General features: G+C 52.2%; 2 protein-coding genes across 2 annotated transcripts in view; one reads left to right on the forward strand and one right to left on the reverse strand.

Moving 5' to 3' along the window:
- The window catches only part of EDA2R (ectodysplasin A2 receptor), a 311,154-nt gene that overhangs the window by 129,725 nt on the left and 154,253 nt on the right, over positions 1-27,176 (forward strand). The gene's annotated exons all lie outside the window — the stretch shown is intronic.
- Positions 1-27,176, reverse strand: part of AR (androgen receptor) — a 63,970-nt gene that overhangs the window by 5,667 nt on the left and 31,127 nt on the right. Inside the window, exons 3-7 of the mRNA XM_075513505.1 lie at positions 17,095-17,211; positions 10,145-10,432; positions 2,626-2,770; positions 1,616-1,746; positions 898-1,055 (exon numbers count right to left, since the gene is read on the reverse strand). Coding sequence (XP_075369620.1) covers positions 898-1,055; positions 1,616-1,746; positions 2,626-2,770; positions 10,145-10,432; positions 17,095-17,211 — 839 coding nt within the window. The remainder of the gene's footprint in view (positions 1-897; positions 1,056-1,615; positions 1,747-2,625; positions 2,771-10,144; positions 10,433-17,094; positions 17,212-27,176) is intronic.

The following is a 27,176-nucleotide window of genomic DNA, read 5'->3' on the forward strand; positions in this document are numbered from 1 at the left end:
TGCAGTGGGACCCGCTTTGCTCTCTGGCCCTCGCCGCCCTGCCGGCAGCGATCAGATGGCAGGTATGCATCCCAAGGGTGGGCGCGGGAGCTACCCAGCCTGGCAGCATGTAGCGTATTTTGCCATGGCCCTTCACGCTCAGACATTACTGAGTCCCACAAAAACGGGGATGTATAAAAACGGCACTTTCTTACTCCTACAGAAACTTGTCTTACCGTGTGCAGATGCTCCTGACTTCACTTATTAAAAATTACTTTTTGCTTGTAGACGTGTAACCGTACGGGCATGGAGCTGAGCCCCGGGAAGAGGAAAGGTCTAGCTCCCATTTCACCAGTACAACTTTAAGTCCCAAATAGAGAATTTGTTTTCACTGCTGTAATCAGAAAAGGTCCCTTGGGGGCACTGAGATTTTGAGCGGTTCTGCTAGGCTGATGATGGAAAAGTACTGTCTGCAAAGAGCTTTTCATTGCTGGAAAAGGAAGCCCATAAACCCAAGCACCAGAGTGGCCGCTGCAGGGAGTGACAGACAGACGCTTTCACTCCCTCGGCAGTTAGCGGCTGGCTGGCTGTCGCTCTCTCTGGGAGCGTACCGCAACCCCGTCCCTGCAAAGGCGTGCCAAGAGTTAAACAGCCAAGCACAAAGAATCACAGAACCATCGAACTGTTCGAGGCTGGAAGGGACCTCGAAAGGTCACCCGGGCCAACCTTCCCTGGAAAAGGGAGCCTGGATGAGACTATCTAGCACCCTGCCCAACTGCCTCCGGAAAACCTCCAGCGACGGGGACTACCACGACCCCGGCGAGGTTGTTCCAGTGAATGATCATCCTCACTGTAAAAAGTTTCTTTCTTACATCGTTTCTTATGTGTATAGATAGACATTTCACTGTCCTCTCTTACAGGATGCACGGAGTCCAGGACCTTGGTGAGCTGGTAAAATCGACGAGAGCAGGAGGTAGGGTTCTTCCTCTTGCAAGCGATGATACGGTCAAGTTCCTTAATGTAATTCATTCGAAGTTCATCAAAGAGCTTCTGGTTCTTCAGGCCATCCACTGGAACTGGATGGAACATGAGAAGGAAACAGTAAGAGTTGCCCAGAGAGTGGAGAGAATCAAAGAGCAACAGGAAGGCTGAAGAAGTGGTCGGTGCAGACCTCGGAGGAAAGAGCTGCCCACCAGCCCTGCTTCCGCTATGGCCCTCACTCTGATCAGCTTGTTGGACTACTGCTAACCCAAGGACCCTTGTTCGGCACTCATTACAAAAGAGAGGCAATGTAACAAGCCGCAGCGCTATTTTCCTGCTCAGCAGCTGATGCTCGGAGGTCCCCGTGACGACAGCAGTTAGGCTGAGGAGCAACCTCTTGCAGGAGCTGCATGGGAGCAATGCCGCAATGTGCAGAGGTGGGATGGGCTAGCTGCAGGGGGCTGGGTGGTGGCATCCTTACGCTTGGCAGCTCGTCGTCTCTGAGCAGCCCAGACTGAAGTAGAGGAGAACATGCACAGCCATCCCTCGGGAAGTGTGAGTACCTGCACATGCACAGGGAAAGCACCAGATACCTGTAGGGCGATGCAGCATACAGCGACTGGAGAGCTGCTGAGGAAAGGATGCGAGTACTTACTAATACTGAAGAAGAGTAGAGCCTTCATACAGAGAAACTCCTGGGGTGTGATCTGAAGCCACCCGAACTCCTGAGAGAGGTGCCGCATCCTGACACACTGGCTGTACATTCTGGATTTGTGCATCCGGTACCTGGCAGGGCAAGACGCGTAACGCGAGGCAAGGAGATCAAAGCGTTGCCTGTGCGACGTGCGGGGAGGACACGCTCTGCCCGACCCGGCAATCCCAGCCTCGCCCGGCACGTCCCCGCTGCCAAGAACCTCAGCTCTGTCTTGGGGGATGCGGCAGCAACAGGCCTGCATGCCGGAGAGGAACGCTTCCAAAATGCCCGTGTGTAATCCTCTTTGCCTGGCAACGGATGACTACCTGGGATCTGCAAGCTTTGTTTGACCTTCTGCCTTCCTGAAAAACGACTGCAGCGATTCACCAAACGTGGCTGCTCGCAAGGGGTGCGAAGCTGAGCTGGGAGCTCTCAGCGAGGTGGCGTGGTTTTGCTTACTGCTGGGCTCGGTTATTGTTTTTAAGCTCTTCTACCTCAGTGTCAACAAACCCTCCCCAACTCTAAGCTGAGGCTACATCAGAGAGAGCCCATCAGGAACTTACAATGTACGTTTGTCTCTGTTTCTGCTCGCTCCAGCTGACCAAGCAAGCTGCAACCAGGAACTCAAACCCCTTAGAAAAAAGGCAGGTCTGTATGGACCGGCCCTTCACACCCAGCACCAGCGCTTGCTGCTGCCCTGATGGAGGTTGAACCCGAGGCAAGGTTGAGGAAAGGGAAGAAGGACCAGGAGAGTCATTGCAACTCTCATTGCTCCTGGAGATCACCGCGGAGCAAGCAGAGGGGAAAAGCAGGGCCCTCCTACGCTTTGTTGGTCAGCTCTGAAAGCACGATCGCTCAAGCTGTACACTTCAGGAGCAGACGGGAAAGCAAATTCCTTGTCTTGTTCTCATTTCTCACCTAGCCTGACCCAGACAAAGCACTGTATTAGATTGCTGTTATTTCGCACTTACTCGTTGAAGACCAAATCTGGAGCGAAGTAAAGCATCCTGGAATTGACGTTGGTGAAAGACCGCCAACCCATAGCAAAAACCATAAGGCCCATCCAAGAGTACTGGATTATTGACATCTGGTCATCCACATGCAGGTTGCAAAATCCTATTAAAAAATGAGAGAGGGATGTCACAAATTACTATGGGCTTCCTGCAGTTTCCAGGACTGTTTCCGTGCGGACTCCAGCTCTCCCGCCGTGCTCCGGTTACGACAGGGTGGCCGACAGCCTAACCTCGGCTCGCCCCAGGACCCACCACCCAGCCGGCTGGCACAGCGGCAGCGGCAGCAGCCTGATGGGCAATCGGAAACAGCCAAAGCACAAAACCGCAACGGCAAGGGGAGAAAGGGGATCCCCAGACACGAGGAGGGGATAAAGAAAACCACAAGCAGCAAAGCGTTTTAAAGGAGGGCAGTGACAAGCGGTAATAAATGACGTCTTCCCCTAAGAGTCTCAAACATCCTCACAAATCGTCTTTGAAGGCTTCGGAAGACCCAGGGAGGTGAACAAGCCTCATTCTGCAACAGACTGGACCAAAAAGATAGAGCAGGATGGGATTCAGTGACTTCCTAAAGTCCCGCAGGACAACAGGTCCAGCTCGGGGTGCTGAGCGGGTCCCGCTCCCCCCGGCCCCGGCTCGCCTGCCTCAGCCCTCCGTTCTGGCACCCACCAGACACCCAGACCGACCGGGGCCCGCCGCGCCACACGCTCCGCAGTCACGGCGTAACCCCCGAGGCCTCCGCTCCAAAACGTTCACAACTGCCACGTGAGACAGTATGTCAAAAGTAAGTGAAATAAATAGCCGAGGAGGGTTTGTTTGCTTTGCTCTGCTCTGCTAACAGAAATAAATCGGCGGAAGGGGAGCGGGAGCCCCAGCAGCAATACAAGTAACCGTATCACATTCTCCAGACGCTGAGGCAGAAACAAGCCCTCATTAACCAATCACCTCCTTTGGTGCCCTTCTGGCACTCAAGAAATAAGCCGAAAAACTTCCATTATTTTCAACCCATTAGGACTTCACCAAATTTAAGTAAATGGATTTTAATGTATAATGGTCAGAGCCAGCAAGTAACCCCGAGGCCTCATCACGTGGTTAACAAACTGCTTCGGTTTCTCTGTCAAATACACAATGCATTTATCTAATGACTATGAAAATGCATATGAAAACCTCTGCTGAATCGCAAGCTAAACAAAAAAACCAGTGGAAGTCAAATTAGTATTCCCAGATGGTGGTTGACAGTTAAATCCCAGGCATGTTTACAACACGCACAAACAGCACCTCCAACACCGTACTTTTTTCCAGATCCTTGTCAGTAGTCAAATGTAATCTGGTTTCAAGAAAATCCTGTTATTTCAATCAAATATTAAAGCAATTCTAACACCTCCAGTGTATAATTATAATGCATTAAGGCAAGCATCTGCCTCTTGCTTGGGAAGCTGTCAACTGCAAATGAGCACAAGTCATGTTTTATGGCTGACTAAACTTGCTTTACGTTGGTACGTTCTCCGTTCAGCTGTCATGTCACCAGATTAAAAAACTGAAGCTTGTGTGCAAGGAGCGTCCTACCAAACCCGAACAGGGATTTCCATGCGGGGGCTCTCAGCCACCAGCCGGGCATGGACCTGCCGGCAGCCACCGTGAAACTCGTCACCACCGCACGAGCGCGGACAGGGCATCGGGGCAACTCGAGGCCCTCAGAAAATCAGTCATACTCATCTCTAGGACATGTCTAAGTCAGATTTTCAAATTTCATTACAGTACCGCATGCTATAAAAACCTTTCTATTTATCCAGTAAGTTTGGTCAGAGATGAATTCACCCCCTAGCAAAACCGAAGCCATTCACAGCGACTGCGTCCTTGAATCTCCTCCTGCCCCGTACTGGCCACTGTTCTTTTTCCTTGCCTAGACTTTCTGAAAAGATTGGAAAAACGTGAGTTACTCGAAGAGGAGCCACGCCGCTGGCTCCTGCAGCTGAGACTTCGCGGTGAGGCAGCGAGGTGGTGCAGGGAACGCTCCCGCACTGGCAGCCAGCGACGAGGATGAACATTTCGTGGGTCTGCTACACACTCATCCCCCCCAGATCCCTAAGGCTGGGGTTTTCCCCTTTTTAAATTCCTCTTTGAAGGAAAAACGTATCTTGTCCTCTGAGGGAATTAGCGGACAACGCTCTATTAAAAAACAGAGCGAACACGAAGGAGCAGAGCAAACTGAAGACTGACGGTCAGAACTTCTTCTGTAGTTTGAAGGAAGCTCTGGAGAAGGCTCAGCGCAGCCCTCCCGACAGGACGCACGCCCCAGCCCGCTCGGGCGACGGAGTTCCCCGGGAAGGATGCTCTTAACGACACAGACAAGAAAATCAGAAAATCCTGCGAATACAAATGTATTTATGACGGCAGATGCTCTGCCTTCGAAAGAGGTGCAAGAACTTCCCTATGAGAAGTTGGGCCCAAGAGATGCTGTAGGGCCAGAAATGACCTGCAAAGCCAAGGCACGATGGAGAGGATGAGGTGGGGGAGGAAGAAGGCAAGTCGGAGGTCTCTGACATTTCGTTTCCCTTGTGCCTATATTCTGGGAGCCAGGCCCATAAATCCTACCACCTATACCCTGTAAGTGAGCTGGAGACAGAAAACGTACCCGTGAACAGCGAACTCCGTGAAATTTAACCCTAACTGACACAGAAGGTCCATCCCCCTTTTGCTGGGTTCAGCATCAACAGGACGAAGCTGTTGGAGACACCAGCATCTGCGGCAGAACCTCCCCATTCTGCTCGCCCCGTCGTGACGCTGCAGGCACTGCCGGGGCCCCCGCAAACCAGCGCCCAAGCCCCCTCTGCGGCGGCCGGTCCCGTCGAGGACCCCCTTTCCCTTAGCCGCCAGCTCTCCGCTACAATTCAGCATATCCGGGGGAAGGATTTGTTGCTCCTAATCTCTGCTATGAGAAGGATTTCGGTGCACTTGTTCATTACCTTGTAATTAAGTTCACTAAAAAAAAAAAAAAAAAAAATATTTGCGCAAGCTTTATCAGTGTTTAAGGAAAGGTATTTGAACACACCACTTTTGTTGTTACAGGACTTAAAGCTGGCTTTCTGCTTGTCCACAAAAACAACTTCTAGAAACACGGTGGCTGACTCTTCTAAAAGGAATCACTGCTTCCCGTTTCTGAGCTGAAGTGCCTTGAAACAAAACTGATTTTCAGAAACCAGATACCCATCATTTCCTGGAAACTCCCCCCTCCAGGCATCTTAGATTGATGTATGGCCAAAATCACTGTAAAACAAAATAAATACAAACCTAATGCCACAATATATTGTTAAATTTTTAGTACTGGCATATTTTGAAGAGACCCAAATATGATTTCTTCTACAGAAAGAAATCATAGCAAAAGTAAAATTAAATTTACTGATGACTTGAAAAAGATCAATGCGTAACCTTTTTCTTGTGAATAATCGTAAAGCAGCACAGTTTGGAAAGAAATTCTTTGTATTGTCTCCTGGTGCGCTGCTGTGCCAGGATGATACCTCCTGAGAGATCAGCAGCTGAACACCTCACGTGTTACCGTAAGTACCATCTCTAATATAAACGTACACTCATTTTGTATCTGGAAATTTTGTCGTCCAGAGAATGGAAAAAGATGCCCAATTAATGGTACCCTTGCAGCTAAAGGGTGAGCAGACATACTGTAAAGCAAGCAAGCAGCGGCCTGCAGCAGCCGTGAAGCCCTACCTAACGGCAAGCACACGGCGATTTTGCAACGGCTCTAACGAAGGTCCCTCTCCCGGGAGAGCAGGTGGGCACCTCACCCGCCTGCCTGGGCACCCCGTCGCCAAAACCGCCCAGGGTGCTCCCCTGCCCTGCTGGCGTGCCCCTCCCCGGCTCCGCTCCGAGCAGCCCTTCCCCACACGTGCAGCCCAGCTGGTTTTTACAGACCGATTTCCTAACAGCTCCGGGAATGAACTGAAGCCTTTTCATTTGCTGCCAGTTAAAATGATCTTAAAACTAATGTGCTTGAGTGCTGATCTAAATTAACTGTAACGTCTTTACTGAATTTATGTATATGGAAAAGGGAAAATACATACTCCTTCCACTTACCTTGACGGGGACAGATTTTGTGGATTTAATCAGATTTTTTAATTCTGTGTTTCAGCAGCTTTCTTGGCGAGCTGTGGTTATTTAATCTTTCCTTTCCAGGGAAACCACAGTTCGATTCTACCTTCTCCTACGCAGAATTTCAGTTGCGTAGGGTCCAAAGGGCCGTACATTACATTTTCTCCACTAGACAGAGGCTGATAGTGCTGCTGCAGGCAAGCAGGATTCAGAAATGCTCCCACCTGATGCCGTCGTGTTTCTAGGCTATCACTGAAACCCGGCCGGAAGAAGCGCAGGAACACCTTGCTGCATATTAGTCACTCTTGGTACACAGGCGATGTTCAAGGCAGATGCAAGGTTAATAATCACCTATTAACCACTATTAATCTATTGCCAGTATTACCAGGCTGAGGCTTCCTTTATTACAGGTGCAAGTTCCCCCTCCTCCCACCGGCAGCAGTCGCCGGAAAGTAAAACCTTTCCCCTTTACATCGATATATATCTTAACCGACACGCAGGGCTGCTTATGCTTAGTTAAGCCAATGCTTGTGCCAGATGTGCTTCGTTACCGGGCAAGGGGAAGAGGGGGTAGCATTTGGGACCTACCGAGGACCACGCAGCACTTCCAGCAGCCAGCGGACGCCCGCTGCTGGGCTGCCTTGCGGGGCCGGGGACAGAGCGGGGTTTGCCTGCTCGGCACTGGAAACGCCCGCCGAGATGCGCTGCCTTGGCTGCCGGCCTCGGGCGCTGCTCCTCCTCCTCCTCCTCCTCCTCCTCACGGCCGAGGCCGGCTGTGCCGTGGCACTGCAGCGGCCGGTCAAGCCCTCCGGTCTGCTCCCGTTGCACCTCGCCAGCAACGGCGTTCATTGAACGGCCTCCAGTCTCCCAACAGACCGCGTGAAGATCTTTCTGTTTTGATAACAACAACTGCAACCCGCTGTTTTAAACTGCTCGGGTTTTGTTTCCGTTACTTCTCCCCCTGCACGCATTCGCCTGCATCGCCCCCCTCCTGAGCCCGCCGAGCGGCAGGCTGCCTAGCCAGCCTGCAGACCCAGGAACGGAATCGCTTCTGCTTTATTACCCGAAGTGTTATTTAAATAAATTATAGGCAGCAAACTACCTCTGGCTATGGGGTAGGATCCTGCAACTTTACCCAAAAAAGCGAGGCGGCCGCAGTGTGCGCAGGGAAGGGCAGCGCCTGGGCACAGCCGCCCGCTCCCGGAGCCGGCCCGGCGCCGCCCGCTGTGCCCGGTCCTCGCCCGGCTCCCGAGGGAGCGCCAGCGCCAGAGCAGGCAGAACCCCGCGGCGGGCGAGATCCACCTCGCAGCGGCGGCTGGACCGCTGCTCGAGACAAGGGGCTGCGTGACCACTGCCTGGAGCACCAGAACAGCAACGGGGCTGCGGTTGTTTACTTCTTCCCTGGAAAATATCAGGAGAATGACTAAGCGGTGAATTTGTGGTTATTACTGTTGAACCCCGGCGCTGGCACATGTCAGGGAACCGCTGAGAGAAAGCCGGGGAAAACAGACCGGCTTTGCCTCTCGCTGCGGGCACAGCGATGCTAAGGGTCAGGCCAGCGCCAGCTCCGCAGCCGGCGGGACGGGGAGGGCAGCCAGGCAGCATCCCACGCAGGAGCGCTGCCCTCCGTAAGCCATCCCCCGGCCTGCCGAGGGGGTTGTGGTTATACTGTAACCGCCCAGAGAGCGGTGACCGCTCAGACATAAGAAGATGAGAATTAATTTTGCCCAGGTGCCATCGCTGGCAGAGCGGGCTGCGGCCCCGGGAGGCAGCGGTGCAGCAGCTGGCACTGCCGCGCGGCCACACACCACGGGGTCGGAGATCAGGTGCAGTACAGGGCAGTAAAAGCCTTTGATAAGGGGGTGGTTACCATGAAAAATGTTTTTCAAAGCACTCTCCCTTTCCATTAGCACTACCGCAGTTTTACAGCCTCAGCCCCCGGACTGCTGGTAGGGTTTGGTGTCTCCGTGTACTTTTCTGAAGAAATCTTGATGTCTGATGTAGATAAGCCGGAAGAGAAAGCATGATTTGTCCCTGGTTTCACAAGCTAGGTGAACCTTTTCTGACTCAAGAACATAAGAAGCAGAATGGGCTATTCTGCACTTAAGCATATTCAGACTAACGCTCCTCCTGGACCACCGCTCAGGCTGCTTCCAGGGGACCGCTGAATTTCTGGGCATGTCTGACGTCTGACTGCTCTTCATCACCAGGTTGTGGCATATAGTGGCAAACTTATTTTGTCTCAGTTTCCTCCTTTGGTCATATCACCCCGCACATAAAGAGCAGGATCCCTGTTTTCTGTGGCATTTCCTGAGGAACAGGGCCAGGGTGAGGAAGGCAGCTTGGTATTGTCCCCACGCCCCAGTCCCGGGGATGCTGGAAGGTGAACGGGATCCCGCCGCACCCGGAGTGATCTCAGTCTTCTGTAATTTCACTCATTCAGTTGGCAGGATTACGACACGCAACGGGCAGCGTGTTACGGACTGGTAACCTCTATGCTCAGAACCAAGGAACGTATTCAATGAAACACATATATCACCGGGATGTTTTCATTTACAGCACCTGATAACTATTACCATTTGGAAACTTCCCAACCCTAATGTACTCCCATGTCACAACTCTGAATGCATCATAAATATATTCCAGCAGCCTGTCACGCAGGAGCAACCCGACTGCCAGGAAGAAGCCCTTTGGGATTTTGTAACTCTCTTTTGCTATTTTACAATTAATTGGCTTGTGAAATACCAAAATGGCGAGGAAGGATCTCTCCCACCTCTCAAGCCTCAGCTACTTTCAGCCCAGTTTCCCCCATCTCACTTCCACACCATGAAGCGGCACACTTCTGATTCACCTGGGGAATTTGCCCACTTCATATGGGCCACGGGACGGGGCTAATACTCGTTCAGAGAAGACTTCTGCAGCTCTGGTGGACACAGCCCTGGAAGCGGAGCAAAACCCCCACAGGGAGAGCGGGAAGAGAGCAAGACCCTGGACCCCTTGGAGACCAAGAGAGCAAGACCCTTGGAGAGCAAGACCAGCAACAGCCCTTCCCACGGGGGGAAGCAGACGCATGCCTACACAGCACTGTGTGCCGGGGGGTATCAGCAGGGACAGACCCAAAAGCACAAGTTTCTGCATACTTTGTCACCCCCTGGTCACCTCTCCCATCAACCAGCCACCCAAAGGAGACAACGCTGCGGCTGCTGCTGCAGCCTGCTTTACGGAGATACTACACAGCCAGGCCCCTGGTGAAGACGCTCCCCCAGGGAACTGTGTGAGGGTGGGACCCGGCCTGCAGACCACCTCCTTCGATGCGAGCAGGGGGCTTTAGGAACGTGCCAGGGAAGGGACAGGATTTGTTAGTTTTCCTCCTCACCTGGCAAGGCCTTTGCCCATTTGACCACGTAGACCAGCTGCCTCTCCCCCAGCTCATTCAGGCTGGTCAGCAGGTTGGAGAAGGAGTCCGGCTGGCTGTTGTCATGGCCGGCACATACCACGCCAGGCTCAATGGCCTCCAGGACGTTGAGGAAGATGGGCTGGCACTCATACCCATCAATGCGCGTCATCACCATCTTGGGAGCTTGCTCCTCTGTGGGGCTGGATGAGCTGGCTGCCTCCACGTCATCTGGCATCTTCAGGTTACCCAGCTTCTTCAGCTTGCGGGCTGTGGAAATGACACATTTTAGCGTGATGCTTAAAAATAAAAAAAAAGCTTGAGGTTTCTTGGCCTCCAGCTCCATCACTTATATTAACAAGGAGAGGGAAACCGAAGGCCAGCAGCAGCTACTCCTTCAGCGCACACTGCCCGAAGAGTGCCTCGGCATCGCAGACCGCACCCAAGGACAAAAGGGAGCACACACTGCACAAGGAAATCCATTTAGCTAAGGAAATCCATTAAGCTCGTTAACCTTATATGGGAAAGAACAAGCACCATTTACATCCTCAGCCATGATCAGTCTCACATTTAACTCCCACTTAGAAATGGAGAGGAAGAACTGGGGAAAAGAGGGAAGAGGTGACTCGATTCAAAGAACTACTCGCACGCAATTATAAAGGGAAGCAACGCAAGCAAATAAACTCAGTAGATGGACACGTTCCAGGGAAAAAAGCCATTGCACTTGGATGCTTAAGTGGGACTGTTCCCTCCCAGGCCAGAGTGGAAGCGGGCTGCAACCGAGTGAAACGCCTTCTCCCTGCCCGGGGCTCCTGCAACCCCTGCTGCCCTGGAACCGAGCTCTCCCAGGCGGGTCACTACTCTACTAATATATTATGGAAACTGCGTTTTTAAAGCTAGCAGGTGGCCCCCCGGCTGTTTCCCTGGAGTCTCCCCAGCTAGCCCACCAACAAGGAGAAGACTCGAGCAGGGGTGGCCTTGGTCTGCCAGCCAGCTTCAAGATGAACATCAGCAGAGTGGGCTTGTGGGGTTGGGAGTGCCGGCAGCCGCCGACTGTGCCCACGTCACCGTCACGACGTGCCTCTCCTGTGCACCTGGCTCTTAACTACAGATGCCGGTCTCCTAGCAAGCTACACCAGGAGCTTCCGATGTGCGACTTCAGAATTCTTGGACAGTCAGCGTTCACCTAATCTGCTACCTACGCGACAGTGTTCAGCACAACATGGGTGAGCAGGCTACTGCAGATGGGAACAGCTTTCACCCCTTACTGACTCCAAAAACCCTAATTAGAGAAAAAAAGCCGAAGGCTTAATTCAAGCAGAGAATATAATATCAAACCAATTGTCCTTTGGGTTTTGGCTCCTTCATTACATGATACTTATCTCAAATTTCCTTTCAGCTGTAATTAGAAAAATAAGCAGCAAAACATAAAAATGTCAAGTTAAAGTGCAGCTTTGTAAATCAATTCAAAACGTTGATCTTTAAGTAATGTACTTTGGATGATCTACTGTAAAAGCAATTAAGACCGGCTGCTCTGCAAAAAAGGAGGAGAAAAGAGTAATAAAAATAAGAGACAGCAACAGGAAAACAGGGCTGCAGTGCAGCGTGGGGTGCTTCAGCCATCGTCTGCCCGCGGCAGGCCAGCCCGAGCACCGCGCCTCCCCCGGCACCCCTCCAGAAGCCGCAGCAGCACGGGCAGCACCGGCGCTGGCAGGCTCCCGGCACTCTCCTCTCCAGCCCCCGGAGAGCCGGTCCCGGGACAGGTACGGCACCGCTCTCGCCGGAAGCTGCCCTCGGGTTTTGTTCTCGACAAGCAGCACGGGAGGCGAGGAGCGCAGAACGCTGATCCCGCGTTTCCAAACAACCTCGCGTTCGTTCGGGAAGGAGGCGCCGGGGCTGACCCCACCTGGGCAGAAACCGTGTCTCATGGTGGTGCTTGGCACTGGACCTTGAGAGACGGGCGTGCTGCTGGGAAAGAAAAGCTCCCAGGCTTAAAAGAGGAAATAGAAACCGAACTGTATCCTCCACAGATGAATAATCAGTGCCCATCAGGTCCTGTGCGTAACTGGAGCCAAACCCGCACTGTATAAAACACACACATGGTTTGGTTTAGATGTTAATTTTTTTTTCTGAAAATGAAATTCTCTCGTACTAAAAGATACTGAGTGAAGTAAGACGAAAGCAAGCAACCACCCGTGCTGGCTCTGAGTCTGCAGCCATAAGCCAAACCCCTCCGTGTCAGAGAGCAGTAAAGGTGGATGATAACTGCTCTTATCAGAGGAGCCCTATGTCTGTGCTTTCCAGGAGGAGCTGTTCCACAGATCACTGAAATACTGATGCTACTAGATGGAGAAAAGCTTCAGAGGTAAAGAGCCGCTTATATTCAGTCACCTGTGCAAAAGCCCTTTTTGGTGGTAGCTCCTACTCAGCAGCTACTGGGAACAAAAACAGAAATAAAAAAATAGACATTAAAGGCATCCGTTATGCTTTTATTCTGGGATGAGCTAAGCTAGGCAGAAGCCTACGTGGTGCTTCTCCAAAGCAAGGGGGGACGAACCCCCGGCACGTGTGGCTGAAACAGGCAGCTCAGGGCTCGGCTCTTAGCAGGGCCAGGAAGGGCCAGGAAGCCTCGGGAAGAGCGGCTGGCACAGCACCGTCCGAGCCACACCCACAGCGCGGCTGCCCTTCGGCTCGGGGTTAACCGAGCCAATATCGTACGTATTTGGAAAAAAGCTTAGAGGACATAATTATATGGTATCACAGTAAAATATTCACCGGTGCAAGAATCCCTAGGGAGCGATTATAGAAGTGATGCACATTTTAAGCAACTTAACCTGCCCGCCCTCCCGCCAGCCGTTTCTGGAGCTGGTGAAGGAGCGCTCCGGGCTCCAGCACGGGTTTTTCACGAGTGCTGGGACTCAGGGACGTTCTGGAGACCTGGAAGAAAACTGCTTTTGCATTAGCAATGACAGAGAAATCCTGCCGGCCCCAGGCACCGCACGCTGATTTCAGCTGCAGGCAAAATGACAGAGAAGCTGAAACAGGACTTGACTTATATCCCATTCTTAAAATTTTTATTAACATCAACATGTGGCTTGTCAAAACCAGATGCTGTTACGCTATCAATCTTTTCAGGCACGATAATTTTAGTTGATAATTATAGTAGTACTGGTATAGCAGACGTGTTTAAGAGATCTGAGTCAGTCTGGCCCACATAAATTAAAAAACTCGAACGATATAAAATCAGACGGAACCGCTGAATGATTTTAAATCACCCAGCTGATCAATCTCAAAAGTAATTATAAATGTTGAAACAACATCAGACAGGTTTGTTTCTTATGATGGTTGCTCACGGTCCATTGCTAGTGAATGTCTACATGCATTCCAAAAAGAAAATTAACCATTTCTACTAAGTCTACTAAGGTCTGTACGACACTGCAAAGATGGGAAAACAGCAACAACCGTTAAGAACTGATACCTGAACAGATTGATTAAGGTCTGCTGATAAGCTCAGTCTAGCAAAGCAAAGTACATTTCACTGTAAGTAGATATATCGAGCAACTGAACAAGTGAGCCGTATTCAATGAATGTCGAACTCCGTCCTCGGCAGCCTGAACTCGCACCTAAAGCTGACGGACAAACGCAGCGGCCCCAGCTGGCAGGGTGGACGCAGGACTAAGAGGATCCCATGCCATGTGAAGGAGGGCAACACTGGCCTGGAGAGCATCTTACCACCGCCTCTAAGCACTGATGCTGCTGACACTGGGAAACTGTGGTTAGACGTTCACCGTACGAGGGAGGTGTTCGCAAACTGCAGAAGCCATAAGAATAGTAAAGACTAGGCAACGCACCTTGGAGAAAGGAAGTACAGAATTTTACCTAGGTGGCTATGCAGAAGGCTAAAGGGTTATTAAGTCACAGCCAACAGATACCCACGGCAGGGACAGAAATCCAATAAAAGTAGGTTTTAGCAAGCAAAGACGTAATATAGATGCAGTTGCTGGAAATCAAGGCCAGAAAAATAAGGTACATCTATCACAACACTGAACATAATTAACTACTGCAACTGTGGGGCAAAAAAATGTGTTAGATTCTCCGCTGCTGGAAATGCTTACATCGATATCAAATGTTTTTATAAGACATGAGCTCTACCTTAAGCACAGTAACTGGACCTGAATTAGGACTAAATACAGGTATGCCTCATGCCTCGGGCTTTTACAGGCTATCGGCAGTTATTGCAGTCGTTTTCTAGCCCTACCATCAATGAAATGAACTGAATTCTACATGTTTGGGGGGTTTTGCCCCAAGACAGGACCAACACGGAGCGCAGTCGCTAGGCTGAAGGTGCACAGCAGACGTCCCGCAGCGCAGGCGGGCTGCCAGCTCCGGCCGAGGGCAGAGGCGCTTGGCTCCCACAATGGGAACAGCCTACGGGACCTCGCACACCAAGATTAAAATGCACTGGCAGCAAACAAACAGGAGGTGCCTTAAATCCGGAGCTCTGCAGTTCAGCAGGAGTTGCGCTGGCTGAGCGATGTGCAGAGTGCAGACTGCAGCAGGACAGAGGGGTCCCGATGCCTGTGTACGCAGCGGGGACTGGCAGGATCCGTGCAGCCCCGTGTGCCATGGCACGCTCCCGGGCACAGGGGCTGGCAGGATCCGTGCAGCCCCGTGTGCCATGGCACGCTCCCGGGCACAGGGGCTGGCAGGATCCGTGCAGGCACCTGGGCTCGCAGTAGGAATTGGTGCTGTGGGAGAGGCAGGACAGTGCGCAAGCAGAACAGAGCACACGAAACCGGCGTTATCACTTTTTTTTTCTTCTTCTTTTCCTTCTCTTGGGCTTTGCCGTGTTGATCAGGAGAGAAGATTCTGTTTAATGGATTTCAGCTTGCAGGTCAGAGTGATCTCAGTCAATAATGAAGCACTTCGACATATTGCCATCCTGTGCCAAAGCAGAGTCTCCTATATAAGGTATTCAGCGTGGCAGCTCCTCCTCCCATCAGACAGGCTGAGAGCCGCAGGTCTGCTGGTCACAGGTGGCTCTATTATGCCTGCAAGTGACTGGTAATTAACAGCAGTTAAAAACAACTGCTTGGAGCTGGGAAGCGTTTTCAAATGCTCTGCCTCTCTACTGTGGGAGAAATAACTGTGGACAAACTCATAGCATGCATGTTTTTAACAATTGCCTTCAAACTGACATTCAAAACAAATGTAAAACAGACCAGGCAGAACAGGTCAGGGTGACCCAAAGAGCTTAAGAAAAAAAAAGGGGGGCGGGGGGCTATCAGTATTAGTATTAATTTTGTCAGTGTGTCCTGCAGAAGAAGGTTACACTGATGCGTGTCTTCTCTTACTTAAGGAAATTTCACCAGAAAAAAGCACTTACGAACAAGAGCATGCTTGTTCTGGATGGCAGCACGAAGCCCTTCTGCTGGCTGTGGACCAGGGAGCCGGGTTTGGCTCCTCGCCCCGTCCCCCGGCTCGGGAGCCCAGCAATCCCAGGGGCAGGGCGTCAGCATCATCCCGGTCCCAACCCTCCCAGGCGCACAAGGGAAGTGTCCCGGAGCAGCCTCCCTGCTTCCTGGGAAGCCCCCCTATGAACGGCCACAAAAATGACCGTCATCCAGAGCTTCTGCGAGCGGGCGTGCGGGCAGGCACGGCGCTGGGCCAGGCTCCTCTGCCCTCGCTCCCTCCCAGCTGGGCTGGGTGACCGGGGCTGGGGGCAGAACCAGTGGGGCAGATACTGGGAGCCGAGACGGGGAGAGCGTAAGTGAAGAGCGGTCAGAGCTAGCGCACGGGGTTGACGTCGCGGGGTTTTAGGACTGCAACTGTCCCAAATGTCCTTTTGGGACATTTGTTTTTTCTGCTTGCTACCAGGAGGAAAAGAGCGAGCCGCACGTCTCTGCATCACCCCCCGCCCAAGAGCTGTGTCCCCACCGCCCTCAGATTTACTATATGACAGCAGCGGGGAGCAGGCTGGCTCCTGCCCTGCCGACGGGACGGGGTTGCTGGTGCCGGAGCTGTAAGAACCGTTCTGGGAGAAATAAAATTAAAACCGCTGCTCCTCGGTGAGCAATAAACCAGAACCATTTCGGCAGCTCGTTCTTCAAGACAGCGTTCCAGCAGTCCCGCAGGTCCGGGAGGCAGTGCCCATCCCAGCAACGGTGGGAGTATTCAAACTAAAATGTTGGCCCACCTACCTAGCCAGGGCTCCCCAGTTCCCTCCGCGCCGTGCTGACGCTGCCAGTGGTTTCCTTTCTGCGTCACCCGTGACTCCCCCCCACTTCACTCTCAGGGGCATTTTCATCGCGGGTCAGGTCCATCAGCCCTGTTTTTCAGGGTATTTTCTTCCTCGCTCTCACATCAAATGAACTCAAAGATGAGCCACCCAAAGATGATCTACGTTGTACTTGCCAGATTTTGAGCAGAAAACCTCAGATTTTGGATACGGGCACTCTGTCAGGTTTCGGTAGAGCTACAGGTTTTGGAACGGAGACAAACTGTACCAAGGATCTTTACCAGTGATACAGGAGCAACTTCCGTTCAGCAAAGAAAAATACTGGGGCTGTAATGTTGTAAAGAAAAATGCCCCTTTCTGCCTGGGAAAAATAATCTTATAATGGGAGTGCTCTGTTCAAAGAGGCTTTGGTGTGAGTGAGAATCCAGCTAAGAGGCTGTTTACATTTTTTCAGATTAACAAGGTTTTAAAGTAAGGAAAAGAATGTTTCCTGAAACTCAAACAAAAGTTTAATGAAATTCAGTTTTGGTATTAGGAACCTGCAAATGTTTCCCGAAGCTCATTTCGCTCCATCAGCCTCCTTTTTTCAGACATTTACTGACTATTCATAGGCCAAGCACACGCGTTATCTGCAGGATTAGCCCGGCCGCCCCAGCCCATCGCAAGGGCCCAGGGGACGTTACTCGGAACGTACCTCCGAGAGTCATCCCAGCTTCGTAGCACTTCCGCAGGCGGCAGGACGGGCAGTTTTTCCTTCTGAACTTGTCGATGGTGCAGTCGTTCCGGCTGGCACAGAGGTATTTCTGTTTACCTACAAACAGCAGAGGAAACGGCAGATGGGTGGTGGGTGCTGATCAGACCGGGTCTACAGGGAGAAAGGGGCTCACACTTGCTCGCTATCACCAGGGTCACCGGCATCGCTGGAGGAGAGGAGAGGAGAGGAGAGGAGAGGAGAGGAGAGGAGAGGAGAGGAGAGGAGAGGAGAGGAGAGGAGAGGAGAGGAGAGGAGAGGAGGGAAGGGAAGGGAAGGGAAGGGAAGGGAAGGGAAGGGAAGGGAAGGGAAGGGAAGGGAAGGGAAGGGAAGGGAAGGGAAGGGAAGGGAAGGGAAGGGAAGGGAAGGGAAGGGAAGGGAAGGGAAGGGAAGGGAAGGGAAGGGAAGGGAAGGGAAGAGAAGAGAAGAGAAGAGAAGAGGAGAGGAGAGGAGAGGAGAGGAGAGGAGAGGAGAGGAGAGGAGAGGAGAGGAGAGGAGAGGAGAGGAGAGGAGAGGAGAGGAGAGAAGAGAAGAGAAGAGAAGAGAAGAGAAGAGAAGAGAAGAGAAGAGAAGAGAAGAGAAGAGAAGAGAAGAGAAGAGAAGAGAAGAGGAGAGAACCATATCAGTGCCGGTTTCCCAGTCCACCCCCCAGCAGAAAATTTATATTGGAAGTTGGTATCTTTTGGGAAAACAGCACAGTTCTTCCTCTGCTGCTAGAGAGGTTCACTGCCAGATACACACGCTTTGTACGAGAGCTGGCTACCCGAAACGCAGACCCGGCCCCCGCTGCTTCGCCACGCTTCAGCACCGCTTCCCCGCCGCCCTCCCCGCTGCCGGGCGGCTCTGCTCCTCTCCACCACACCCGGCAGAGGCTTCTCGAGCACGGAGGGGAAAAACCACTGCGCACTGTGCAGCACAGCAGAGGTAGTCAATACATAGCAACTAAAACGTAACAAAATACGGATAGTTTGGTTCTCATTTTTAAATGTCATACACCTATTGCTTGCCTTTTTGCCTTCAAAACGCAGTTCGATCCCCCTGCCACGGCACTTACCTTCAGCTTGCTGAATACAGTCGCCAGGCAGCGGCCTCCCCTCTACAACCACGACTCTCTTCACAGTGCTTTTTGGGGCTGAATTACTTTTTGTGCCACCCATCACTACTAATTGGGGTTGTTGTCTGCAGGTTACAGACACTGGGGTTGGGGAACTGGTTGCATGGGAGCTGCTGCCCCACAGGCTCTGCCGCCGTGGGGCTCACGGCGGGCTGGCCCCAGGCACCCCGTCCCCGGGCTGCACCCACAGCCAGGAGGAAGCTGGGACCGGCGAGTGCCTGGACGGGAGACGCTGCGCAGCAGCAGCTTTAGGGGGGCTTGCCGAAAATTCAGAAGCTACTTACTGTCAGACTAACCAGTATCTTAGACTCGCCTTGCCACTTGTTTAGAGAACAGCCCTTAGAGCTCCAGATTTCAGCTCTTTTTTTTTTACTGCCTCATTTGCTAGACATGCCAAGAACGAACTTTCCTTCCTGACTCATCATTTGTTTTCTCGTCAAGTCTAAACACGTTTACTGGATCAGGATTTATCTGATGTTCTTCATACTGTTCCACGCTAAACCAGTCTCAGTAAATAATAGAGCTGTGCACCTCAGACTCTGCATAAGTGGCCTACACGGGAAATCAGTCTATATCCAGCTTAGCCTTTATTTATCATTCCACAAGTGTTTGCTTTCTCTATTCTTATAGGAATAGTCCTTTGGAGTCATCAGAGATCCATTAAAAGGACGAGGTTGAATCTAACTGCTTAACGTACCGGTTTTGACAAGAGATGCACCGATTTTGGTGCACTGATTTAACAGCTCCCCGCCTCCCACACACACCTCCACAACTTCTGAAGATATCAGAATCAGGAAAAAAAGCGGCAAATTTTTAGCAGCCCAGTGTCACAGCCCTCACTGGCACCGTCTGTTGCTTCCCCATCGCCCTCCCTGCTCCAGCGAGCGGTTTGGTTTTCTGCGCCCTTGGGAGGGAGGAGCCCGCAGAAGGTCCCACCGCTCCTCCCCGGCGCTGGCTGCCAGCAGGGCACGGCTGCGGCTTCGCTGGCACGACCGGCCGCCAGCCGCAAGATCCCACCTGCAGCCTCTCGTCACAGGGTCGCAGAAAAGTCATTATACGGCTTGGCTGTAATCAACTCCCGGCGCTGCGTGCGCACGGGACGACGCTAAAGAGCTGCAAAAATACCGTACGTTGGAACTTCTTGGGATCGTCCCCATTAAAAGCTGATCATTGCACCAGCTCCAGTGCCTTAGCTGTTAAGGCCGGTGACATAATGGGGCAAGCGCGCGCTACCTGCGGCACGTGATGCCTTGATAAACCCTTTTAACGCCGTTCTCATCAGCACCTCTTCTCATCCCCCTCCCTTTGCTCATTACCGCGTTAAGGACACTTAGACAAGCCTCAGAAGCAGCGATTACACCAAATCCCAGAGAACACAAGCACCATCCTCCCTTCAACAGTTCATTGAGGAGGATGAGTAATAAACAACTTCAGCTGAAACTGGGTTACTGGGAGTTATTTTTGTGCTGTGGGAAACGAGTGCCGAGGCCGTACTCTCTCCACTCGACCTCTTTACACGCATACATCAAACGAGAATGTTTGATGAGGTACTTAGAGACATGGTGTAGTGGTGGTTTTTGGCAGTGTTAGGTTTATGGTTGGACTCGATGATCTTAAAGGTCTTTTCCAACCTATATGATTCTGTGATTCTGTGATTCTGAGAATGGACGCCCTACTTTCTCAGGCATGGGCACGGAGAGCTGCAAGGTGATTTTGCTCTCCTTCCCCTCCGGCTGCACTGCAGGATTCCCGCCTCATGACAACGTCTGACGCTGGGACGCTCCAGAGCCCATCAAAACTACCTCGAGTATACAACGGCTGGCGTTGGGCTGCCGGGGAGGCTCGAGCCCAGCCCGCGGGGCCAACTCGGTCTCTGGCCGAGGCCGTCGGGCTGCCGCGAGCAGTGCTGCCCCGGGAGCGTCCGCACAACCCTCCGGCTCTCCCCTCGCCCATCGGCTCCTGCTCCTTCCCTATCTTGCCTCCCTAGTCTAAACTACAGCATTTTCGCAACAATAATAGCTCCAAATCTTTAAAAAGGTCAAGCGTCTCCTGGGAATGGCTCTAGTAAGGGAAGGCAGCACAGTCACTGCCTGAGCCCCCCAAGGACGCTCCAGGGTCAGGCACAGCTCCATCTAAATTCCCCTGCCAAGAGGAGGAACATCCACTGTGCCCAGCTCCCTCCTCTCCCCCAGGCTCCGGGCAGCGTCCCGACACGCGGGCTCGTCCCCCACCCCGCTCTGTCCCCCCAGGCACCCACGGGAGGGGAGCAGGGGGCGGATGAGATTTGGGAACCGGGTTCAAGCCTTGCTCGACGAGGCAGCCATGCCCATTCCCATCAGCTCCTCAGCAGCATCCGCCAGCTCTGGCACTGCTGGGAAGGGACACGGAGAGGGAGCGATCTCCCAGCAGCCACCACCAGGCAGGGCCTCCGCAGCCGCGGCCCTCCCGGATCACCGTGCACAGAACGGGCACATTAGAAGAGCCTCTGCACAACTTTGCCTCCCTGCCGATGGGCTCAGATGAACGCAAGCTTTTAAGCTGCAGTCAACAACTCCGCCCGCGGTCGTGGCACAGTGATTTTGCTGAAATAGGGAGGGCCTGCTTCCTGGGTCACAAAATAAACTCTTTGGGGCAGGAACCGATTTTCTGTTAACTGTACATGCATAAGTCTGGCACTGTTTATTTTAAGCTGTTAGCCATTAACAAAAAGGGAAACAAATGGTCATGCAATGGCTACTCATGAGTCTGCTGCTGCTCAGCATGAGAATAAGCTGCTTGCTCGTCTTGTCCTAACTCCTAGGCATGTAGAGGTTCTCCTTTTAATTACCGGAGAAACCCAGCGCCCTCATCACTGCTATCCCCAGCTGTGGATACGGCCTGTGAAACGAATCCATGACCTGGGAGAGGGACCACACCGTGTCACTGCCCCAGTGAAGCCAACCGTCCTGAACAGCCCGTGCTCGTCCCATCGACCGCAGAGAACCGCATCGGCCGGGACGCTCATCCCCCCCGGCACGGACCGACACGCCGCCGGACCGAGCGTCTCTGGTGGATACACCAGCAATAGCAGCTCCTCTGCTCCGTCCGCACCGGCGTACCCCGTCTTGTCTCTCCAAGCTGGGAGCGTGCACTACTTGACAGGGACGTGAACGGCTGCGTAACCTCAGCGCAGCACGGGCGTACGGAGGAGAAGGTGCCACTGGCTGTAAAAGCCCAGAGAACAAGGAAGGGTGGCTGGAACACAGACGGGTTCCATCTCTCTTAAGTAACTTCCCATATACAGAGACTTGGTTTTAATTTCAGGATGATTTATGCTCTTCGTTTAAGAACAAGCTGAGACATTTGCAATCAGCTGTTCTTTATTTAAAGATAAATGCATTGTTTTTTCTTTTATTGAGTTTAACACTGGGATGATTTTTTTCTCTTTTTCTTTCCTGCAAACAATAGAGATGCTTCCTCATATTACTCCAAAGCAGAGGCTCTTGCTTTGCAAACCTGTATGTACAGGTCTAAACTTGAAATGTACTCTCCTGTCTTACCCAGTGGTCCTGCTCTTTGCAAAGCCAGTCACCCAGGCTCTGTACCCCGGGGACGCTGGCAAGGCGTCAGCCTCAGGTATAATTACCCAGCTGACGACACCGCACATGCATGCCTAGAGAAGACCCGTCTCCTTCCCTGCCGATACAGGTACTGTTTGGCACGCACGTAGGTAAGAAGTGAAGTTACAAAGGTACTCAGTGCCCCTCTGCTGCGTCAGACCAGCACAGGAATCCCCGGAGATCGGTCTGTGCGACCGAGGCTCTTGCAGGCTGCTGCAGCTACCCCTCGCTGCACGCCACGAATACGCTGCTGTACCACTGCCCCCTTCGCTGCCCACAGCCCCGACGGCTCGGGCTCCCTCCTGTGCCACCTCACGCCAGGCAGAAAGGTGCTTCTGCCATCTCCGAGTCCTCCTGCTGATCACCCGGGGCTGCAATGAACATCAGGAGCAGAGGGGAAGAGCAGTTCTCCAGTCTCAACTGAAAAGAAAGACTTATATATAACGATTAGTTGCTCAATCCAGAGAAGTTATTTAACTAAAAGCCTTTGCCACGTGAGTTGTTGTGCCTAGAGTAGCAATCTGTAACCTGTGCAAATGTCTGGAGTAAGATTTACGATTGTGAACGTGCAAACCCATTAAATGCCTTACGGAAGAGAGATATGTCCTTATATTTCAGGGCATAAACCAAATTCTAACAGTTGGGGGATAAGGCCAAGCTTTCTGAGAAAGTGAATCCCCCAGGGTCTCAGGTAACCACAGCGTCTCTAGTGCTCTTCTGCAGAAACTCTGGTCCCCGTCACTGTCACCAGCTGGGCTATGGCAAGAGCTGAGCCTGCGGGTTTGGTGCTGGGACCGCTCCGAAGTTCCCACTTTATGGCTCCATTAGAAACAGTGGAAGAGGGCACAGCTATTAAGCTCTCAGGAACCAACACTAAGCCACTATTAATGAACTATCTTTGCAAAGCTGTTTTCTTAGCAGTCACCTGTATTTACCAGAAGACTAAAGAAAACAAAAGGAAAGCACCCAGCCCAGTGACACAGTGCAGGCTTCAGCACCGGCTCCACTTCTTTCTCGGGCAGTGCCTTCAGCAGCTGCAGTGGCTGGGAAGGCAGGCTGGCTCTGCGGGGAGAGCAAGGGGGAGCTCTCCAGGGAACCAGAAACGATGCTCTGCAAGTGAAAACATCAGCTAGCCAGAGAAACGCAAGCATGGAAGTTCGAGATGTTGGCGAGCTAACCGCATGGGCAGGTAACAGCTCCGTACAGGAGACAATCTAGCAAGAAGCCTGGAGCCAGCCAAGGCTAAATGACGAGCTTTAAAAGTCAACAACTATAGGACTTGCAAGTTGAAAAGGCTTTATTTTAAAGATGCTTAAATCCAGCTAGCAAAAATGTCTTAATTGCTCAGCTCTCTGGCAACAAGACAAAACGGTAATGTTTTAACTCCTGAGCCTGTTTGAAGTCAAATTGTCTGCTTGGGATTCCCACCAATGTCCCGTCCGACTATTCGCTGCCTGATAGCTCGCTCGAGCGCAGGCTGAAGCGGCGAGCAGCTGCCAGTGAGCGGCACGGCGCAGAGAGCTGCCACCCCTCAGGGCACCCAGCGAAGCGGGTGCTGACGTACCGGGTCACCCACAGAGAAGCACCGCTGGCGGGGCTGGGGGGAGCCGGTCTGTGGACGCCAAGGGGAGAGAAAGGAATCCCACCCGGCAGGCAGCGCGGGAGACGGGCAGCAGGCTGTGCCGGGAGGGCCTGAGCTTTCAAAGGTCTGGCTATTCCACCTTCTGCTCTTCCCACGGATTTTTAAGGCCAATAATAGCCAAAGGGCAGTGAGAAGCCCACCACTGAAGCAGGAGCATCACGGTGCTGCAGCACCACGGAAGTCTTTTGCAGACCCGACTCTTTTGCATACTGTCAGATCAGCCACGAGAAGGAGAAGAAAGCATTTTAAAACACAGAATCATAGAATCGTTTAGGTTGGAAAAGACCTTTACGATCATCCAGTCCAACTGTTAACCTAGCACTGCCAAGCCCACCACTACACCATGTCCCTAAGCACCCCATCTACACGGCTTTTAAATACCTCCAGGGACGGTGACTCCACCACTTCCCTGAGCAGCCCGTCCCAATGCTTGATAACCCTTTCGGTGAAGAAATTGTTCCTAATGTCCAATCTAAACCTCCCCTGGCGCAACTTGAGGCTGTTTCCTCTCGTCCCATCGCTTGTTACCTGGGAGAAGAGACCGACCCCCACCTCTCTACCCCCTCCTTTCAGGCCGTTGTAGAGAGCGATGAGGTCTCCCCTCAGCCTCCTTTTCTCCAGGCTGAACAACCCCAGGTCCCTCAGCCGCTCCCCATCAGCCTCGTGCTCCAGACCCTTCCCCAGCTCCGTTGCCCTTCTCTGGACACGCTCCAGCCCCTCAATGTCTCTCTGGGAGTGAGGGGCCCAACACTGAACACAGCATTCGAGGTGCGGCCTCACCAGTGCCCAGTACAGGGGACGATCACATGGTGACGGTCTTTGAAAACGGTTCACTTGAACTTGTTGTCATCCTGGAAACTGGCAAGAAACTGCTGAATTGGCCCGGAGCCATTTCTCTGGTGCAAGGCTAATCCTCAGCAGGTCAGGGTGCAGAGCCATAATCCGAATGGACAGTGACTGAAAGGGAATCAGAAAGACTGCACAGCAGCCTGGCTGTTAGCCCTCTAGGAAATTGCCAAATACTGTGTTATTTTTTCATTTAGCTCTCTGCTATTTAAAGGCAGTTCCATCAGGAATATAGCCCGAGGCGTCCCAGTCCCGCGCTGCCAGGAACACTGCACAGCGGCAGCTCTGAACTGGCCAAGGCGGCCATCAGATCTCATGCAATCTCGGAGGGACGAGGAAGGTCTACCATTTTTTGGGGATGGATGCAGGGGACACAAAAATGACTCCCTTCCTGGATGGGATGGGACACCAGGAACCCCTGGACTGCCAACTGATTTGGAAGCGTGTTGTGTTTGAAGCGTTCTTCTGTTTCAGGGACAAGTGTGGTATCATGAGGACCAAACCCTAAAGTCTTTAACGCATCCGAGCCATCCCAACCATGCAAAGTCACGCCCTGCCCACTTGCGTCGAGAAAAAACCAAATCTGTGCTGAGGCGGAGGCACTTTTTGTTTACCAAATCTTCGCTATTGTAGGAGAAAGAGTAATTAGGAGGAGGAGGAGTCCTCCTTCGCAGGCTGCGCGTGCCTGGCAGCAGAGGAGCAGCAGCCCTTCTCGCCGGGGCAGCGAGCCCCAACCCTCTGCATCCCTCAGCGCCTGGACACCAGAGCGGGGTGACAGCGCAGGGGAGTCGAGCGCCCGGTTTGGTTACAGAAATAAGGCTGGCCATCCTGCAAGTGAGGAAATCCACATCAGAGCTGAAGAATCTGCAGGGTGTATTTTAGAGCTGGCCTATATATAACCTGGACATCTTGAGAGAGTCTATAAATCAAGAGAGCTGACAGAAAGAGATCAGGAAAATATCCATGTCTTTTCTGTTAACTCTTCCAGCATCTTTCTGAAAGAACTGGTTGGACTTGAGCTTGCCAAAAACCTCAAATCTGTCAAACATTTTATCAAAGCAGGAGTGATCTGCTCTACTGGAAACCACAGCGTGTTTCAAAAGGGAAGAGGAATCAATGTCATAACTTTTTTCTTTTTTAAAATCTTTTCCTTTTCTAATCCCTTAGAAGGCAGTGTATGTCTATAAAACCTTCTTAAATATCCCTGAATTACTGCCAAGTAAGTTCAGTATTATATTAGGCAAAGAATATAATAAAAGAAAAACTACGTGTCTAGCTATTCTCCATTCCCTCCAAGGTGACCCGTTCGTGCTGCTCTGCAGGTCCCCGACCATTGCTTCTCCTGCCCGTCGGAGGCGGCTGGTTTACACCAGTGACAGGAAGGCAACAGAGGCAGAAGAAGAGGTTTCCTTTCTCATCGGGGAAGCTTTCTGACCCGCTGCTGTAAAAAGTCTCCAAAGGTGACATAAGGTTTTCAGAGACGCATTTTATGGACTTTAAAACATGAGAACACACTGAAATATCAGCTTTCAATATTGCTCCTCAACTTTAAGAAGGAAAGATCTGGCTGGAAAATCACCAAGAGTTAGGATAGAAATCATCACCTACCACTACCCTGCATTCCGTATTTATGAAGGAGTCTGATTTATTGTCTCTGTCCCAAAATAAAGACTCTATCCATGTACCTCAGGGTAACGTAAGATGAAACCTCACGCTCAGGCAGGTCCCCCCCACCGCTGCCACTCCTCACTGCGACGCACTTCACTCCACGGTCTCATCCAGGGGAAAGGCAGGGGGCTGCTGCTGCCCGATCCCAACGCAACCCAACGCTTCCAACCCCCTGCAGTACCTCGAGGCTTAAAAACTAAGAAGAGGCATAAATACCATTTAAATTAACGAATAACACAATCAGGAGAGGGAACAACACCGCAGCATACGATTCAGAGCAGTGCAAGCAGCCCAGGCTGCCTCCTCTGCCCCAGCAGCCATCTCACAGCCCTCATCCGCAGGCCACGCAGGATGGATCCCACCCTGGAGTAAAAGGAGGAGCACCGCTCCGGGACTCGCCAGCGGACACGGGGTATTTCATCAGCAGATTATCTGACAGAGAGAGCCAAGACTCCGCTTACTGTAAATCAACAATAACTTGCTGACTTAAACAAGCATCTGTTATTTACTCTGGCTGCACAAGCCAATCTATTTGGCCTTACGCAGAATTGGTGTGTAGCAAAGAGACGTATCCATAAATTATTTACTTGGGAAGAACATGCCAAACTTATTATCTATTAATATTATTTGACTGCCCTATTATGGCAACAGGATGCCGTTATCCTCTATGGCACAGCCCCAATTCTTCCCTGAACTAGCGCTGGCAAGTTCACTCCTGGCATGCATGACGAATGAGGGAAAACGCGACTCCGAAAACGCGCAGGATAATGGCAGCGTTAATCTAGAAGCAGTGCTCTGACAATGGCCGGTGAGCACCCATCAGTCTGGGACCTCCGCTCGACAGAGGGGTGACGTAAGGCGCAGGAGGGGAAGCGAGAGACAGCGAGACGAGCCAGAGACGGAAGCCTCCATCCCCATCGCTGGCCGCCAGCCGGGAACGGCGGTGCCTCCCTCTCCCAGGGATGCCACGGCCTGTAACACCGAGTGCCAGCGGTGTGCCGGCGCACCGAATAAATTACGCTAGCACCGAGGAAGAATGATGATTTGTATTGGTTCATCACTCCAGAACACAAGTCAGATGTGTGATTTGCAGGCACATTACATTACCGGACAGTTCGGCTTCCACAATAGAGACTCTCACTCTGCTGCCAAGGAA

The sequence above is a fragment of the Mycteria americana genome, chromosome 10 (genome assembly GCF_035582795.1).
Source record: "Mycteria americana isolate JAX WOST 10 ecotype Jacksonville Zoo and Gardens chromosome 10, USCA_MyAme_1.0, whole genome shotgun sequence".
Classification (NCBI taxonomy): Eukaryota; Metazoa; Chordata; class Aves; order Ciconiiformes; family Ciconiidae; genus Mycteria; species Mycteria americana.